General features: G+C 41.8%; 1 protein-coding gene across 1 annotated transcript in view; it reads right to left on the bottom strand.

The window, feature by feature from the left end:
• Window positions 1-19,661, bottom strand: part of SMCHD1 (structural maintenance of chromosomes flexible hinge domain containing 1) — a 3,546,415-nt gene that overhangs the window by 34,868 nt on the left and 3,491,886 nt on the right. The window contains exon 47 of the mRNA XM_044065561.1: window positions 976-1,093. Coding sequence (XP_043921496.1) covers window positions 976-1,093 — 118 coding nt within the window. The remainder of the gene's footprint in view (window positions 1-975; window positions 1,094-19,661) is intronic.

Below are 19,661 nucleotides of genomic sequence, written 5' to 3'. Positions count from 1 at the left end.
AAGGCAGGATTTGAATGAGCTATGTAATGTTTGACTGACAATGATTGAGTAGATTATAAGTGACGTGTAATGTTTGCAACTAAGATTATGTCAATATGTCTTGTTTTCATTTATATAAATGTATGATTGCTTATGTCATAAGTGATAATTTAATAAAGATGTTTCTTGTTTAAAATGTTTTGAAATATTGTAAAATTATTATATGCATAATTTGCATTGATTCAGCAATACCACACAACACCAGCATGCTATACACTCTTTCATATATCACTGGAAAGCTATTGAACAGCTGAACAATTTCCTCACTGATATCTTTGATTTATCTTGGACACTTACAGAGATTTGACATTTTTGTTTGACTGTAACACTAGTATTTTTGACGAAATACATTTTTTCTTTCATAAATATGATATACAAAATCAGCATCTACAGACAAACCTATTGTTTGCCAAACAGATACATTTTACACTGTATGTAACTCAAACCATTTATCAGGTGTTATAAATCCAATGAAACATATTTTCAGTACAGGATTTTGGAGTCAAGCACTCAGGAAGCAAACAGTTTCCTGGGTTAAATCATCTCAGGAAGCAAAGGTGTTAATTAGCTTCCTGTAGTTCAGGATTAAATGAGTTAATCAGAGGTGATCCCATCAAAGCAGCAAATCTAATTTCTTGCAAAGTGTAAAGACCCTGAAGACTGTTATAATAAGCAAAGTGTGCAGCGGGTACAACTCCCCACATAGAGAAGTGTCCTGGACTTCGATCTCACCCAAAAAGATGTTTTAAGATGTTTTTTTTTCAAATGCAATGTTGAAAGTCTCTCTTCACTCAAAGTGGACATTTAGTGCCATTGCAAATGAGATAGTCTAAATTAAAGTTTACAAGCCTGAAACTCATAACAGCAAAACTGTACGTGAATTTCTTCCTTATCACTTTGATATCCATGATTGCAGCCACTTATTTTTAAATGTACCTGTACGTTTTCTTGGCAGTTTCTCTTCTCATTCTTTTTACTGGTACAGGGCTTTCGTTATCAGATGCATCTGAACCAGACTTAAATCCGGACTCTGATGTACGTCGTGGAGTCATACCTTTCAGATGATGGAAAAAAGTCAAATTAGTAAATGTGGTATTGCATTATCAACTCTGAAATGGTACAGCAAAAGTAGCTCCTCAAGTAGTAACTCAGGACAAAAAGGCATGCCAATACTGGTTCTATAGTGGTCATGGCTGAAACATTCAACTGTATATACAATCAAAACTTTATTAGTAGAATAATTTCTCTAGTGTCAGCTATCAGCACTCACCTTGCAAATCTGTCAAACAGAACTTCCACATTACTCGGAAACACAACTTCGAAAGCCAAAAGAACATCTTGGTTTGCTTTGAGTGATAAATTCCATACTTACAGGCCAAGTTCTACAATAAAAGTTCTCACCACTAACAAGAAATGACATGCATCAATTTCACACACTGACCAATGTAAATTAGCAGAATACTCTCATATTTTATTATATTCCTTTGTTTTAAAACTGGTTTTACATCAGGCCAGAAAAAAAACAGTTGTGTAAAATCTTACTGTAACAGTAGATGTCCCTCTTTTGACTGTTGCACTATTCGTCGCCTTACGGATCTCCTGCCAAGGACAACCCAATGTCCAACAAGTATTCCAAAGTCTTTGGATCTTGTATGCATGATACATCTTACGTATACTCCTTGTTTAGGGCATAGGGCATAAAGGTGACGTATGAATGGAGTTACCCAGAACTAAATTGCCCCAGTAAAGAACAGTATCCATAGGACAAATGAAGGCTATTCATATCCAAAGGGAGAAAATGCAGATGGAAAAAAGGGGACTCTCAGCCAGGAAAGTAACCAAAGCAAAACCCAAAGGAAAAAAGGGGATGAAGGGAGCGACCAAATACTACAACAGTGAATCTACTGTTATGTTAAGAATTTACGCAACTGTACTATGCTCTCCTATATCATTGTTTCAGTATTCTTCACCTGATGGCGAGTACAAAAGCTCAAGAAAAGGAGTGGGAGGTGGAAGACTGGGAAGAGCCCACAACAAATCCATACAAAATGGCCCCAGCAAAACCTGCTCTGGCCCTTGAAACCATATGCAATTTACAATGCTTAGTAAAGATATGCACAGAGGACCAAGTAGCAGCTTCAAGGATGGAATTAGTGTCAAAACCCTTGAAGAAAGCACCAGAAAATGTAACAGTCCCAGTGGAATGAGCTCTTAACTAAAGTAGAAACACACATGCCATGAAAGGAATAATAAAAGGAAATGGCCTTAGATATTCAAGAGGAGATGGTTTGAATGGTAACAGCTAAACCCAAAGTCCTGTGATGAAAAGAAAAAAAAGCTGGTCAGACTTACAAATGGTCTTAGTTTTATCCAAATAATACCGGAACTGTCTGTGCAAATCCAAGGTATGCAGGACCCTCTCACTAGCAGACTGTGGAGAAGGAAAAAAGGAAGGGAGTGGGTTACTGCCCAATTAAAGGACAACTCATTAACAACCTTGGACATAAAAAAAAGATTAGTATGAGGAGACACTCGGTCTCTGTGAAAAAACAAAAAAAGGAGGAATGGCCTTAAGGGCCTGAAGTTCAGAAACACTCTGAGCGGAAATAAGAGCAAGCAACAAAACAGCCTTTCAGGTACAGTGTTGCACAGAAGCTAAAACTGCAGGCTCAAAGGAGTATGACTCGTTTCCTTGGGGACCTAAGATGCAGGAAGCCTTTAAGAAACTGTTTGACCTCAAAACGAGAGGCCAAAGGAAGATTCAAGGGCAGACAGGCAAAAATAGCTGACAAACAGGTCTTTACAAAAGAGAATGCCAAGCCAGAATGCAGCAACTCACACAAATAGGAGAGAACCAAAGGGACCTCCACTGAAAAATGGTCCTGTCTATGAACACGGCAACAGACAGAAAATCTTTTCCTTTTGGACATCCGGTTGCAGGTTTTCTTGCCTCCTGTAAAATCCTGGGCACAACCTCCGAAACAGGTGCCTAAAAGGGATCAAAACCCTATCAACCCACAGTGTCAGTTGAAGACAGGACAAGTGAGGATGGATGACTGACCCCTTGTCCTGTGTGAGGAAGTCCAACAAGTGAGGCAACATGTGGTGATTGCCCCTAGCCAGATGCATTAATAGGGAGAACAAGTGCTGTCTTGGCCAAAAGGGAATCACTAGCAAGATTTCTGGGCAGTCCATCTAAATCATCTGCAAGACTCTCAGAAGTAAAAGAAGAGGATGAAAGGCATAGAGAAATATCCTCTTCCAAGGAAAAGAAAGGGCATCCGTCTTCTGTGTCAGATGGCATGGCACTCTGGACTAGAAAAGAGGGAACTGTCTGTTCAAAGGGGAGGCAAAAAGATTTATCTGAGGAATACCCCACCAATGGACTATGTCCAGAAATATGTCTTTGTAAAGCATCCATTCATGAGCCTGTGTTTTAGGCCTGCTCAAGGAGTCTGCTACTAAACTGTGCTCTGAAAGAATATATACTGCCTGAACAGTTGGCTGATAACCGATAGCCAGATCCCAGGCCAGAGGAGTCAGCCTGTAAAGAAGGTAAGACTTTGTGCCCCCTGCTTGTTGACATTCCACATCACTGTGGTGTTGTCTGTGTAAACCTTCAGGGTGCCTGGAGAAAGCATGGGGTGAATCAGAGCTCTCATCTCGAATACTGATATGGTATGACTTTTGATGGGGGACCAGAGACCCTAAACTTTCAGGTGATCACAGGAAGCTCCCAACTCCACATCTCAAATGTCAGTGAACAGTTCTTGAGAGGGAACTGGAGATTGAAAGGGCAGACCTTGGTTGAGAGTAAATTGCTGAATCCACCACTCATATTCCTGCTTGAGACAAGGAAGGAAAGAGACTCTAAAATCCAGAGTGCGGCAATGCTGAAACCAAACTGACTCAAGATGCCGTTGAAGCTTCCGCATATGCAGTCTGGCAACAGGAAGCATTAGAACAGAAGAGTCCATGAATCCTAGGGCCCCTAGAAACTCGCCGTCTGGAATGGCAGGCAGAAGAAGAAGGGATTGAAAGAAAGCTGTCAAGGACAAAACCTTTGGAGGTGGAAGGGAGGTCAACATTGACACTGACAGGGACCTACAGCCCAGATACACAAAGGGAATCAGGACAGACTTATGGAAGTTGACAGTGAACCCCAGACTTTGAAGGACAAATATGGTGAATTCTAGAGCCTGTAACAGGCAAATGGGAGAAGGTACATGAATCAACAGGTCATCTAAATAAGGAAAAATCTGAATGCCTTGGAGTCTGCAAAAGGCAATCATAGGAGCTAGACATTTTGTGAATATCCTAGGGCAGTAGAGAGGCCAAAGGGAAAGCAGGGAACTGAAAATGACAGGAAGAAACAGAGAAACGTAAAAACTTTCTGAAAAGAGGGTAAACAGGAATATGATTGTAAGCATCCCTCACATCCAAAGACACAAGAAAAGCCTAGGGCAGCAACAAAAGAAACAAGGTTTCAAGAGAAATTATCCAAAAGGTAGGAACTTTGAGAAAGGTGTTGAGCAAGTAGAGATCCAAAATAGCCCTCCAAGTGCCCTTCTTTCAAGGAGCCAGAAACATTATGGAGTAAAAATCCTGTCCTACTTGGGGAAGGAGGGACAGGCTGAATAATTCCCTGGTCCACCAGGGATCAAGAACCTCTGAGAAATGAGGAAGTTACTCTCAAGTAGACTGAGGAATCTCTTAAAAAGGTGGGAGAGAGTTCAACACTATGAAGCAACCATGATGGACAACAGACATAATCCAAGAATCTAAGGTGATGAGTTGCCAGTTTGGAAGACAGAGGGTGAGACGAAGAGACAAGGGAACCTGGATAATGATTAGGGTTGCAAAATGTCAGAAAGAGGCAGGCTTGTCAGAAAGAGGATGCTTCTGGGCCACAGAAACCTGAGAAGACTTAGCTGGAGGAGCTCGCCTACCACACTTACTGCTTCTAGAAGCCTGATGAGGCTGCCTACTAGCAAACACAGACCTAGTAGGATAGTTCCACTGGAACTTAGGGACTGGGAAACAAAAATATGTTTAATGTTCTACAAAACTTTTTCTTTCAAAGGGACAAACATAGCAACAGTTCCAAAGAGACGCTTCTTATCCAAAGGAATATCCAGCAGCTTGGCCTTAATGTCCTCAGACCTAGCAGGATAGTTCCTCTGGAACTTAAGGACTGGGAAACAAAAATATGTTTAATGTTCTACAAAACTTTTTCTTTCAAAGGGACAAACATAGCAACAGTTCCAAAGAGACACTTCTTATCCAAAGGAATATCCAGCAGCTTGGCCTTAATGTCCTCAGACCTAGCAGGATAGTTCCTCTGGAACTTAGGGACTGGGAAACAAAAATATGTTTAATGTTCTACAAAACTTTTTCTTTCAAAGGGACAAACATAGCAACAGTTCCAAAGAGACACTTCTTATCCAAAGGAACATCCAGCAGCTTGGCCTTAATGTCCTCAGGTAGAGACTGCAGACAAAGCCAAGAATAATGCCTCATGACAGAACCAAAGGCAGCAGCTCTGGAAGAGGAATCAGCAGCATAATAGCTGCACTTGACAGACTGGTGAGCAACCTGAGAGGTAGAGTCCAAAATAGAGAGAGCAGAGGACTTTCTTTCAGAATCAGGGAGGTAAGAAATAACCTGACAAGTCTGGACAATCAAGGCCAAAGCATACCTGGTCATGTAGGTCTGGTAATTAATGGTCCTAAAGGCTAAGGTGGCAGCAGTATAGACCTTCCTTCCAATCTTCTCCATGGCCCTACTATCCTTATCCGGAGGCAGGAGCTAGGTAGGTGGCAAAAGCCTAGAAAGCTTGTCAGGGGGAGATGGACTCCACAGAAGGATCAGCAGGAAACAAACAAGAAGTGACAATCCTCAGGAACCTTACAGAACCTGTCAGGTTTCTTAGAAGCAGGGGCTGAGAGTCTGGAGTATTGGAGGCAGCTATAAAGGTGTCTAACAAATCAGCCAACACAGGAGGTACTGCAGAAGGTTTAAGTGTGTACACCTGAAGCAACTCATAATACCTCTTCTGTATATCAGACACTTGAGAAGAATCCCACTTAAAAGTATTCCATCATTCTGGCTACCATGTCCCCAAAATACAGCTTCACCAAAGGAGACTCAGGGCTAATGGATTCCTCTTCATCAGAAAGTACAGTTGTGTACACTTACCATAAATGTAGATGTTCGAGTGTATTCTCTGTTGCAGTCATTACATTTGGGTTATCTACTTGCAGGTAGCCCTCAGTCGGCCTGATTAACAAAGTCTTGGGTCCTGCGTTGGTTGCTGTCTCTTCTTCCGTGACGTCAGGTTGTCAGGGGTAAAAAACATGCAGCCGACGTCATTACATCAGTTTTTCTTGCCCCAGATGTCAGGCGCCCCCCCTAATGGGAAGCAATTAAATATATATATATATATATATATATATATATATATATATATATATATATATATATATGTATATATATATATATATATATATATATATATATATATATATATATATATATATATATATATATATATATATATATATATATATATATATATATATATATATATATATATATATATATATATATATATATATATATATATATATATATATATATATATATATATATATATATATATATATATATATATATATATATATATATATATATATATATGTATATATATATATATATATATATATATATATATATATATATATATATATATACATATATATATATATATATATATATATATATATGTATATATATATATATATATATATATATATATATATATATATATACACACACAAGGTTATACCTCAAACAAAAAAGCAAATACACCAAAAAGCTTTAAGCATTGAAAAGGAGAGAAGAGGTATAGCCAAACAAAGTCAGGGGGCTGGAGGGAGGGTAACCAGGACTGCAACAGTGAATACACTTGAGAATCTACATTTATGGTAAGTGTACACAACTGTACTATGTTCTTCGTGTTTCACTGTTGCAGCCATTACATTTGGCTAGATTCTCAAAGCTAAGGATGGGAGGAGGAATTTAGATAGTATTAGGACCAGCTATAAGGCCCTGCAAAACTGCAGTGGCAAAGCCAGCTCTGGATTTAGAGAAAATTGGCAAATGGTAATGCTTGGTGAAAGTATGTACAGAACTCCAGGTAACAGCTTCTAGGATGTCCCTCGTAGGTACGCCTCTGAGAAAGGCTGCAGAGGTAGATGCAGCCCTGGTTGAGTGGGATCTGATCCCCTGTGGGATAGGTTTTCCATTGTGCTTATAGCAGAAGTGAATGCAATGGCCTATCCATTTGGTGATAGTTCACTTTGAAATAGCCTTCCCCTCTGTCCCTGCAGCAAATGCCACCAGCAGTTGTTCAGATTTCCTTTGAGGTTTAGACCTGTCCAAGTAGAACCTAAGTTGTCTGTGCACATCAAAGGAGTGCAGTATCCGTTTCCTTTTGTTCTGTGGATTAGGAAAGAAGGCAGGCAAATGAATGGACTGATTAAAGGCCACACTGGATACCACCTTTGACATGAAAGAGGGATTGGTCCTGAGGGACACCCTGCCCGCATGAAAGATGATGAAAGGCTATACTGCCATAAGGGCCTGAAATACAGGTACCCTTCTTGCTGAAGTGATGGTTGAAAGGGAAGCTGTTTTCCAAGAAAATAAATTTTAAATCTGCAGTAGCAGCTGACTCAAACGGAGGAAGGGTGAGTCTCTCCAATACAAAGTTAAGGTCCCAGGCTGGAGTTGGAGCTCTCCTGGGTGGTCTTAAATTTTTTTGGCCCCTCTGAGGAACTGCTTGGGCAGTGGAAGAGAGAAGAGGGGAGGTTCTGTGTTATAATGAGCTGAAATGGCTGAGGCATGAATTTTTAATAAGGAAAAAGACAGGCCCTTGTGAAACATCTCAGTTAAGTATTGTAAAATCTGAGGTAAATTGGGCACTGCTGTGCTCATCCCTTGAGATTGGTTCCAGGCACAGAATTTTTTCCATTTTTCAGCAAAAGGTTTTCTAGTACTAGGCCTCCTTGCCTCTAAAATGACATCCATCACTGGTTTACCGAGAGATGGTAAAGGATAGCTTAGGTAATTAGCCAGGCTGCTAGGTTCCGTGTTTGAAGCTGAGGTTGCAAAATCTGTTTCTCCTGCTGAGACAGCAGGGTAGGAGTCTGAGACAGGTGCCATGGGGCCAACAGTGACACACTGCACAGGAGGGGTTACCAGTGTTGGCGTGGCCAGGCTGGTGCAATCAAAATCATCCTTGGTTTGTCTTGTTTGATCTTTAGTAGTACTTTGGAGAGCAGAGGCAGAGGAGGAAAGGCATAAACTGATAGGTTTTTCCAGCTGAAGGACAGGGCATCGATCTTCCAAGCTTGTCGGTGGGAAGTCCTTGCACAAAATTTTTCCAATTGATAGTTCTGGTGGGAAGCAAACAGGTCTATATCTGGGCTCCCCCATTTGCTTGTCAAAATGTTGAAAATCCTTGGTTCCAGTTTCCACTCGTGTGGGTCCATGAAGGTTCTGCTTAGTCCATCTGTCAGTGTATTTAGTTTTCCTGGCAGGAATTGAGCTTGTACATGTAATTGGTAGCTCATGGCTGTGTTCCACAATGCCATGGCTAGTCTGCAGAAGGGGTAAGAATGTGTATCCCCTTGTTTGTTTATGTAGTACATAACAGTGGTGTTGTCCATCTTTACCATTAGTTGTCCTGGAAGAATTTGGTCCTTGAAGGCTGTCAGAGCATTCTGTACAGCTAACATTTCTTTATGATTAATGTGAAAGTGCATTTGGCTTATCTACTGCCCTGAATGCACTTCCTTGCCAGGTGCGCCCCCCCCCCCATGCATAGTCTGATGCGTCTGTTGTTAAGGTTTGGGTGGCAGGGGGTTGTGTGCATGGTAGTCCCTTGATTTGGTGGCAGGCCTCTGCCCACCAAAGGAACTCTAGGCGTAGACCAGGAATGATAGGAATCATTGCTTTTAGATGCTGAGAATGTTGACACCATAGGCTTTTTAGATACCATTGTAGTTTCCTCATATGCAGTCTTGCATATGGAATTAGAAGAATGCAGGAGGCCATGAACCCCAAGGCTTGTAGCATTTGCCTTGCAGATAGGGTTTTTGTGACCACTTGTTTGAAGTAGGTTGTCAAGTGAATTTGTTTCTCTGGCATGAGGAAAGCCATCTGGGAAGTTGTATTCAAGCTTGCTCCTAGGAATATAATTTGTTGACAGGGTACCAGGTGTGATTTATTTTTGTTTATGGTATACCACAGACAAGTTAGCACCCTCTGTACAAAAGGAAGACGATTCAAAAGTATGTCCTGGTTTTAAGCCTGAATTAGACAATCATCCAGGTATTGGTATATTTGAATATTTCTTTGCCTGCAAAATGCAATGACTGGAGCTAGGCACTTTGTGAATACCCTGGGCGCAGTAGATAAGCCAAAGAGCAGTGAAGAGAACTGATAGTACATGTAGCTTGCTTTGAAGCATAGGTATCTTCTGCAATACTGCCTGACTGGGATGTGCAGGTATGCTTCCTTGAAATTTAGTGTTGCCAACCAGGCATCTTTACTTAGCATAGGAAGCAACTGGTGAAGAGTCAGCATCTTGAATTTTGGAATCAACAAAAAGGTGCTTAGAGTAGGCAGGTCCAGGATAGGAAGCCATGAATTGTCTTTACTGGGTACCAGGAAAAATATTGAGTAGAAACCTTGTCCCTTTTTCTCTTCTGGTACCAACTGAATAGCCCCTACACTTAATAGAGAGAGTACTTGCTTTTGGGCCTCTGCCCGCTGCTTTGGAGGTAGATCCAGCCAACTGCTTGGAGTTGGTGACATGTGGAAGTGAAATCTGTATCCTTGGGACACTATATTTAAAACCCATTTGTCCTGGGCAATGAGTCCCCAAGTTCTTTGCATGAAGTGCAATCTTTCCCCCCAATGGGGCAGTCAGTTGAGAAGTGCTTGGAAGTTGTAAGAAGAAGTCATTGAGACAGTTTAACATAGGGGGAGTTTTATTTACTTCCAAATTTGGATGTGGAGGCCCCTCACTGCTTAGTCCTGTGCGTCCCCTGGGACTAAAGCCTGGGTGCTCTGCTGGATCTGGGTTTGGACTGAGAAGGTCTGGAAGAGGCAGGAAAGGACCAATTCTTAGAAGGCCAATGTCTACTAAATCTTGGAGGTTGTACTTGTAAAAAAAAAAAATAAAATAAAAAAAATAAATAAATGACAAATCTTTAACAATTTGCATAGATTTAGCTTTTTCCTCCATCTTTTTAAGAACTTCTTCTGCCTTGTTGCCAAATAGGTGGCCCTGATTTAAGGGAGCATCCAGTAATTTCGCTTTAACATAATTTGGCAAGGATTGCTCCTTAAGCCAAGCATGCCTTCTAAGTACAGACCCAGTTACCGCAGCCCTGCAAGATGCCTCTAGTGAATCAAAACCACATTGCAATGTATGTTTACCAATTTGTTCAGCAGAATGCATAAAAATCCTGTAAATTCTTATTTTCAGCACAATCAGGAGTCAACATAGTTTTCTGTTTAAGCAATTCAATAATATGCAGCTGATACTTTATCATATGAAACTAGCAATTCAAGGCCCTAATGGCCAATGTTGCAGAAGTGTATACCTTCTTACCCCATCTATCCAGCGCCCTGGAGTCTCTATCAGAGGGGGCAGGATTTTTGGCAGTAGTAGTTTTAATGCCCTTGGGTCCCTGTGAAATGGTTGCAGGATCCGCAGTATGAGTTTTGAAAAGGAACTTGTGAGAGTCAGGAACCCTGTAATATCTATAAGGTTTTCTGGAAGCAGGAGGTAAAGAGTCAGGGGCCATGCTAGATTCCGAAAAGTTATCAACAACAATGTCCAGTATAGGAGGTATAGCTAAAGGCCTGTGCTGGGGCAGGAGTAAGAAATTCCTAAGCCTCTTTTTAGAATCAGAGAAATCCTGACTTTCCCAATGAAAAAGCTCCCCGAGAGTATGCAAGGTTTCACCAAGAGAGAAATCCTCTAGGGTGGAAGCATAGGGAATAGAGTCCTCAGCATCAGAATCCTCATAGGTAGATCAGGGTAAATCCTGGTCATCAGAGGAAACAGAAATTTCAGAATCCTGGTCAGAAGTATCATAAACAAACTCAGTCCTGGGTCTCAGAGAGGGAAGGTTGGCTTCCCCTGATTAAAGTAATAAGGTCTTCAGTCATTCTTATCATTTGTTCTTTAGGCATAGAGGCCTGATCATGTGGTCTGGCCATCAGTTTTCTAGGCATGGTTCGAGTTTTAGGCCTTGAAGAAGAAGAAGATGGCGCCGGTTTAATATGCAAGTCAGTAAGCCTGAATACACCCTCAGAAGCCGGTGCCTGCACAGCGGCTCCAGACCCATCCAAGTTAGAGACATCCACAGGTTCCACAGTTGAAGCATCTCGCGGCATACCGGACTCCGAATGGATCTCAGTAGAGGCTTGCGAATCTGAAGTAGCAGGTATCAGGGGCTGTGAAAGCGCCTCACTGAGTACCAGTGAACTTGGCAACCTGTCTCTGTCTTTATCTTTGCGTTTCTTCAGAATGTCGGTAGTCAGATGGCTTACCAAAGACATATCAGGATGATTGAACCGAGCACCAAAAAATTTAGAAGCACAAATATACCGATGACGGATAGTTTGTGGTTTAAATAAGGCACAAAACCGACAGCGAGGTACGTCACGGTCAAGGCCTAGGCAAGGAATACAGTAAGAATGAAAATCTTTATGAGGTATTTGCTTTCCACAAAAAATGCAATTATTTACTTTTACTGACATCGGTTTAAAGCAAGAAAAAGTTTCCCCAATGGGGTACTTAGCTTTTAGTTGAAGACTTCGGTTCTGAAATTCGAAAACGAAAATTTCAGGAGTCGGCCGACCGGCACTTGCGAACTGCTTCTACTTCCGGCACCGCACGGCAAGAAAGACTAATGTAATGACGTCAGCTGCATGTTTTATACCCCTGACAACCTGACGTCATGGAAGAAGAGACAGCAACTGACGCAGGACCCAAGACTTTGTTAATCAGGCCGACTGAGGGCTACCTGCAAGCAGATAACCCAAATGTAATGACTGCAACAGTGAAACATGAAGAACATCCATAAACCAAATGAGAATAATAAGATAAGGACTCCTCATCCAACTCCGAATCTTCACCTGAGGAATCAGGCTCCCTAGGACTTTTAGATGGCGTTGAAGTCCAACAAGATGGCGTAGGCACAGACAACCCTTGGAGAGGATTCAGGGCCATTAAGGCATTAAACATGTCCTGAGTAAACTCCTGCTATTCCCTTTGAGGGTCCTAATGACGTACAGAAGAATGTTTAGTCTTCTGTTTTGTCTTGGTTGGGACATCCGTCCTAAAAAACACCAGAGGTTCCAGTCCTTGATGAGATTCAATAAAAGTACCTGGAACCTCTTTTCTGACCAGTATCTGCAGAATTCCTCTACGGCTCCCAGAGATAACCAAGTGCAGTTCCCTGTCGATGTCTAGAGCAGATGCATGCAGAGCCTCAGAGGACATGTGAAAGAAATGAAGCATGCTGGTTTCTGATGAGGTTGCAGCAGAGGAATCCAAAGTCGACACTGGGCGACCTACAGAGACTATTACCTGCTTCTAGAGAGAGAGAGAGAGAGAGACAGACAGACATTTGGTGGAGGCTGGACAGTCAAAGAATTTGGCTGAGATGTCTTGCCTTCTTCTCACTTAATGGTAGTAATTCAGAGTTAACTGATTCTGCCAAGCTACCCCAGGCCAACTGCTTAAGCCACTAGCTCTCAAGATAGATAGTCACTAGAGACAACCAACTTCTAAGAGCCTTAGGCACAAATGCCTTACAAATATTACAGGAAGTGTGGTTGTGGGAAACACTTAAACAAAAGAGGCACTGTTCGTGACCATCCTTATGGGGAATCTGCCTTCCACACTGACATTTTCTTTTCTAGGTTGATATGAATTCCAGATAACCAAAAGAAAACAAGACCAATAGAAGGAAAGAAGAATGACCCCAATAGGGCACTTACCTGATGGCTAGGTATCAGCACAGCAAAGGGTGTTCAGACTGATGATCAATGATGGCATTCGGACTGGTGGCAAAAAAGTTTGGGGTAACTGTGTCGGTAAGTCACTTTTATGCTCTACGTCCTAAGCAGTGAGCATACGTGTGACGTATGGTGCAAACAAGATCTAAAGGCTTTGGTATACTGACCAGATGTTGGACTATCCTTGGCAGGAGATCCCCAAGGTGAAGAATACTGCAACAGTGATATAGAAGGACATCATCTGAAAACCCACGTCCGGCTTTTCAAGATAAGCAAAAAGAGTTATGTACTTAAGATAAATTGGCATCTTTGTTGTCCATTTTCATTCTTCCTTACTGACAGGTCACGGATCCAAGTCTCAGATCTAACTTGGCCATATTTTTCAGGCTTGGATCCCAGTCTTCAGCTCCTCCCTCTACCAATAATGCTCTACACCTTCCCCAGCTTCCTCAGACTGAGTTTGCTACCTTACTTGCTACTGGATATAGAGACAGAAACACAGAAATACATTACAGGCATAAACCAAGAACATGAAGGTTCCTATATAGTCTATACAGCCTCTAGGAGCAACTAGATCAGGGGATGGTTGGGAGGGAAGGTGAGGAAGAATGAAGATGGACAACACAGATGCCAAGTTATTGTAAGTACATAACTTCCATATCTAATATTGTCCTTTTCATTCTTCCTCACTGATGGGTCAGAGACCACAGCTAAGTAACTCTTGGGCAACCTCAAGGAAGAATATGCATGAGCACTGTCAAACCAAAGGAAGCTGTACTTCTGGAGACAATGTCCAATTTATAATGTGTCACAAAAGTACGAGTCTTTGACAAAGTGGCCACTGGACAAATTTCATAAATCGACGTTCTGGAGGAGAGAGCAGATGACGTAGCCATAGATCAAGTAGAATGGGCTTTAGCAGGGCAAGACAATTCCAGACCATTATTTGAACAGATCAGTGAAATACAGTCAGTAATCCATTTGGCCAGGGTAATTTTGGAGACTGCTTGACCTAGATGGTTAGGTGCAAAGGATACAAATAGTTGATCAGACTTTCTGTACTGTTTTGTTCCATGAAGACGGAAGCATAGTTGTCTGTGCATGTCAAGAAGATGTAATACATATTCACACTTGTTAGAAAATTTTGAGAAGAATACAGGCAATTGTATAGACTGATCAATATTATTTCCCATAGCTATTTTAGGCATAAAGGATGGGTTGGTAAAGGGACACCCTAGCCTTATGAAAAATAATGTAAGGCAGTTTGAATGATAAGGCCTGAAGGTTCAGAAATTCTCTTTGCTAATGTAATAACTACTAAAAAGATAGTTTTCCAAGACATGAATTTCATATCACAAGTGTCTGCTGGTTCAAAAGGTTTTTGAGTCAGGTCTTGAAGTATAACCGTCAGATCCCAAGGGGAAGTATCTTTTATAGGAGGTCTTAGCAGAAAAATCCCTTTCATGAATGCTTTGCAGTCTCTTTAATTAAAAAGGGAACAAGAATTATTGCCAGTGTGAAAGTTGGAAATAGCTTCCAATTGAAGTTTTATAGAGAAAAAAAAACTAGCTTCTTTCTTAAAAACAGAAGAAAGGGAAAAAAAAGGATGGCTGAAACTGGGACTGAAAAGGGGTCAATATTCTCTTTGGCAGCCCATATAGAAAATTTGTTCCATTGGCTTCTGTAGATCTTAATAGTCGATGCTTTTTGGGACGATAAAACTATATAATGCACAGGAACTGGAGAAACCATGCAGTTAGCTTGAAGGTTTAGACTCTGGGGCGCTGATGCTATGATGGGTAAAATAGGAGGTCCTGACTGAGCTCCAGAATCCCAGGAGGGCATTTCAGGTGAGACCAGAGAAAGGGGAACCAAACCTGATGAGGCCAAAGGGGGGCAATGAGGATGATGGAGCTCTTAAGCCTGCTGGTTTTCTGCAGGAATTTTGGAATTAAGGTAAGCAGAGGATAAGTATAAAGGAGGCCAGGGGGCCAGTCGAGAACTAGAGCATCCTTCGGTGACTCCCTTGGAGGGGCAGAGAGTTCACAACAAGGTTGGCACCAAAGGGTGAAAATCAGATTCACCACGGATTTGACTGAGGGACCACTCGTGAGGGGGCAGGATGGACCTGTTGAGTTTGTCTGCAAGAACGTTGGACTGCCCCAGTATATGCATTGCAGCTAGAAAGCGGTCTGAATATACTGCCTACTGCCACACCTTCATGGCCTCTCTGCATAAGGGGTAAGAGTGGATTCCTCCTTGTTTGCTGATATACCAGACTATTGACATGTTGTTAGTGTGTACTGCAACAGTCCCAAAGGTAAGGCTTGCAATGTTAGAAGAACTGCTCTCATCTCTAGGATACTGATATGCAATCTGGTCTCTGAGGAAGACCACATGCTTTGGACCATCTTTCCCTTGAATTGACCCTCCCCCACCCTAGTTGAGATACGTCTGTGGGTCTCTGCGTTTGTGTGTGTGTGTGTGGGGGGGGGGGGGACGGCCTGCCCAGGAAGAGGTCTGAATGAATCCACCACTGAACATGACATTTGCAAAGTGGAGTTAACTTGATATGAACAGATAACTGCTGGTAAAGAACAGACCATTGAACAGCTAAGGTCCATTGGCCGATTCACATAAAAAACCTTGCTAAGGGAACTAGGATGATGGCAAATGACATGCAACCAAGAGCTTGAAGTATCAATCTTGCCAAGAGAGATGGCAGAGAGAGAGCATGTTCCGTACTTGGCTTCTCAAAGATGTTACACAATATGGAGGCAAAGAAGCCATTTGATGTGATGTATCCAGAATGGCACAGATGAATTCCAAATTCTGAAAAGGAGACAGGTGTGATTTGGTAAAGTTTATAGTAATGCCCAGGGAGTTGAACATCTGAAACAAATTATCCCTGGCCTGAAGTAGTTGATGACAGGCTGGGGCAGGTAGAAGCCAGTCGTCCAAATACGGAAACACCTGGAATCCCTTCAGTCTCAGGTGAGCTGCCACAACTGCCATGCATTTGGTAAACACCATGGGGCAGTATTAAGTCCAAAGGGCAGAGCTCTGAATTGGTAATAACAGGCTCCCAGCCTGAAGCACAAATGAGTTCTGGAGCATTTGTCATTTTGATGCGATAGCAAGCATCCTGAAGGTCTATAGAGCACATCCGATCGTCCTTGTGCAACAGCGGTAGAATGGACTGAACCATAACCATTCGGAACTCTGACTTCTTTATATACTAATTCAAACTGCTCAGATCTGGAATGGCTCTCAGATCTCCTGTTTTATTTGGCACTAAAAAGAAGCGGAAATAAGTTCTGAATCCTCTTTGTTCTATTGGGACCTCTTGGAAGACTCTTTTTTGCAGCAGTTTTTGGATTTCCTGTACTGTGTGCTCCCACTGAATGGCTGGTATGTTAGGGAGTTTCTTTTTGTTTCACTGGAGGTGGAAGGAAAAGGGTAATGTAAAAACATCTGGATATTATGCTTAGCACTTAGTCATTTGTTGTCATATTGGACAAGGTAGCCATGTTGCAGGAAAAAACGACTCCCAACTGCTTCCAGAGATGGACAGTTGGGCAGCACTTCAGGAGCACTGATAGGGCCTGTCAGAGAAAGGTTCTCTGAAGCCCTGATTCTGCAGACCCCTTCTGCCTCTGAGACAGTGTATACCATTGAAACTTTCTCTTCTGCCTCTGAAGGAAGAATCCCTGTGTTGATCCTGAAAACACCCTTGAGATTTTTGAAACCAAGTCTTCTTACCACCTCGCTGGTTTCTAGAAAAGGTACACTGAGGGGTAGAAAATTTGATCCTAATGGTAGACAGGGTCTTTTCCTCCTGTTCACTATGGGTAAGAGTTTCTTTGACGGATGGCCCAAACAAAGAGGAGCCATCACAGGGGGCACTGACAAAAGATACTTTGAAAGGTTCCGCAAAGTCACAAAGCCTCATCTAGGCATGTCTTCTGACATCAAAACCTGAGTCAACTGCCTATGAGGTGCCCCCGCTGTATAAATGAGCTTCATGGAGGAGTTAGCCAACAAAGCAAGAGTAGCAAATTGGGGAGATACTTTCTTGAAGTCCTCATCTGACATGGTCTCTGCAAGAGAGTTGGAAAGTTCCTTGATCAAATCTCTCTGCAATAGAGTGAAATGCGCCAAGTAATTTAATGACCTCAGGGCAAAAGTAGAAGAGGTGTAAATGCACTTACCAAACCTGTCCATTGCTCGAGACTCCCTATTCAACTGGCAGACAGAGGAGCTTTGTTCATAGATCCCTTTTGGTGGCTGCTGACACAACAAAGACGTCATCAGAAACACCTATAGACCAATGCAGTCTATCTTTAGGGAACAAGACATTTGTCAGGGCGTTTGGGGATTGGTTCAATTATGTCTGGCTCCTTCCAAGCTCAGCAGGAAACTAAATCAATTAGTTGATCCTCTGGGGGGAGGGATCCATGATGTAGATGGGCCCACCCCGAAAGCCTCCAAGAACACCAACTCTTCAGAAGGAGGAGGCTGGGCCAACTGGACATTTTTCTGTCTAAAATGTCTCTAAAGGAGATATCATCTGGTGACGATCGTGAGGATCCTTTTCCTTCAAAGTCTGTGTCGTTGGTGAGGGACTCCATCGGGGATTCTGTGTGCCTAGCTAACAGAACAAACGCACAATAAGAACACTGCACATCCAAACAAAACCTTAACTATTAGAATTTTTTTTAAGTTAAATCTAATGCAAAGAGAAAGTCAGTAACAGAGCAAATGGAAGGCAGAAGCGGAACAGACCTGGGAAAAAGGTAGCAGTCAAGGTAGGAAGTAAGTAGCAGTCCCTAATGCCTGTAAAAAAGCTAATGGGAAGGGGATGAAAGAGAAGACAAACTACCAGAAAAGGACTCAGATCAAATTAGTAACAAAGTGAAAAATTAAACTTGGCTTTATCAGCCAAAAAAGCAGTTCTCAAACTCGAGACTGAGAATCCATGTCTGGATCGATGGGCGTTAAATAAGATCTGGGGAAGGTATAGAGAATTATGGATAGAGGGAGGAGCTCAATACTGGGATCCAAGTCTGAAAAATGTGGCCATGTCGGATCTGAGAGTCAGATCTGTGACCTATCAGTGAGGAAGAATAAAAAGGACATCAGATCCAAAAGTTATAATTTTCTTTGTCCCAAAAGAAGCAAAATACATTGTTTTAACTCAGTGGGAGACCTGATCCTAAAATAAGCCTTCCACAGCCACAAACCAGGGCATATGTAAAGTTACAGTTAGGAATAAATACAGACAGTAGTGGCAGATGAAGAAATGCACTATAAATGTAGGTAGTGAAAAAATACAGTTTGGCTACCAAAACAGAGAAAATTAAATAAATAACTTGACAATCCAAAGTTTTGTAAAACATTATTGGTTCTTTAATTACATATGTTCAGAGTAAAGTAGCAATTAGGGCACTGTTTCTGACTAAAGTGAGCTACAGGACTGGTACAGTGAGTTAGATGTGATATTGTGGGCAATGTAATCAGTATGATAAAGTGAGGAACTGCTTTCTGAAGGTTGGATAGCAGACTAAAGTGACACCCTGAATCCATATGGAAAATGGGGGTTGTGGATAAGCAAAAGACAGGGGGCTTAGGATATTTCTCACTTAATATAAAATGATTTTCCAAACTCAACAATGAAAATGGATTTTCCCTTCCAGTAGTTTACAAGTAAGGATAGGAAGACTGCACTATGAGTTTTTAGATTACCTAAGTATCCTAGTGCTCAATACAAAGTTTTATCCATTGAAGAATTAGGTAGAAACACAAAGAATTATACAACAATGGAAAAAATTAATTTCCATTATGGTAGTGCAATGATACATCTGGGTAACAAAATGAAACATATTTTGTTCAGTTTATCATTTGTATGCTTTAGTAGTGCAGAAGAAGGCAGTGGCATTGCAGCCATATTCACAATGTGGAAAGAAAATGTTCTGGGCACTTTCTGTCCTGGCCTGCATGGACAGCAGCCTTGACTAAATACTGGTGGGCTCTGCACCTAGATGCATCCTCTTTCTCCCTAGCATTTTTTTCTCAGAAACTCTCCACACTACAGTGCATGTGCACCCCGTCAGCACACAGTTATGTCACATGGCACATTCTGGGTGTGCATCTAGTCCCAGAACCTACCAGCTCGCTCCAGTTCTTTTTTGTTGCTCACACAGTTTATCTTAAGCTCCTGATATGCATCATAAGACAAGTTCAGTTTCTGCATTTAATGCCTAAAGTACTTAGAAGCCTAAAATCCAGTTGCATGGCTTTCAAACAGAAAGCCAGAACTAGCAATGTCATTGTCTTTAATGTTTGGGACAGAATTACGTGAATATTGTTGTAAAGGCCATCAATAAAACTCAGCCGCCCAGTGCAGATGCTTCTGGTCTATCTTTTTACTGAGAGAACTATGACAGCTAAATCTGTCAAGCAAGAGTAGGCAGGAGTCTCTCCCTCACAGTCCAATGCCTCTTATGAATCACTATCAT

This window comes from Protopterus annectens, chromosome 3.part0 (assembly GCF_019279795.1).
Source record: "Protopterus annectens isolate FY-2018-M chromosome 3.part0, PAN1.0, whole genome shotgun sequence".
Taxonomy (NCBI): domain Eukaryota; kingdom Metazoa; phylum Chordata; order Ceratodontiformes; family Protopteridae; genus Protopterus; species Protopterus annectens.
Note: the sequence above shows the minus strand (reverse complement) of the source record. Positions and strands in the feature narration are given on the sequence as shown.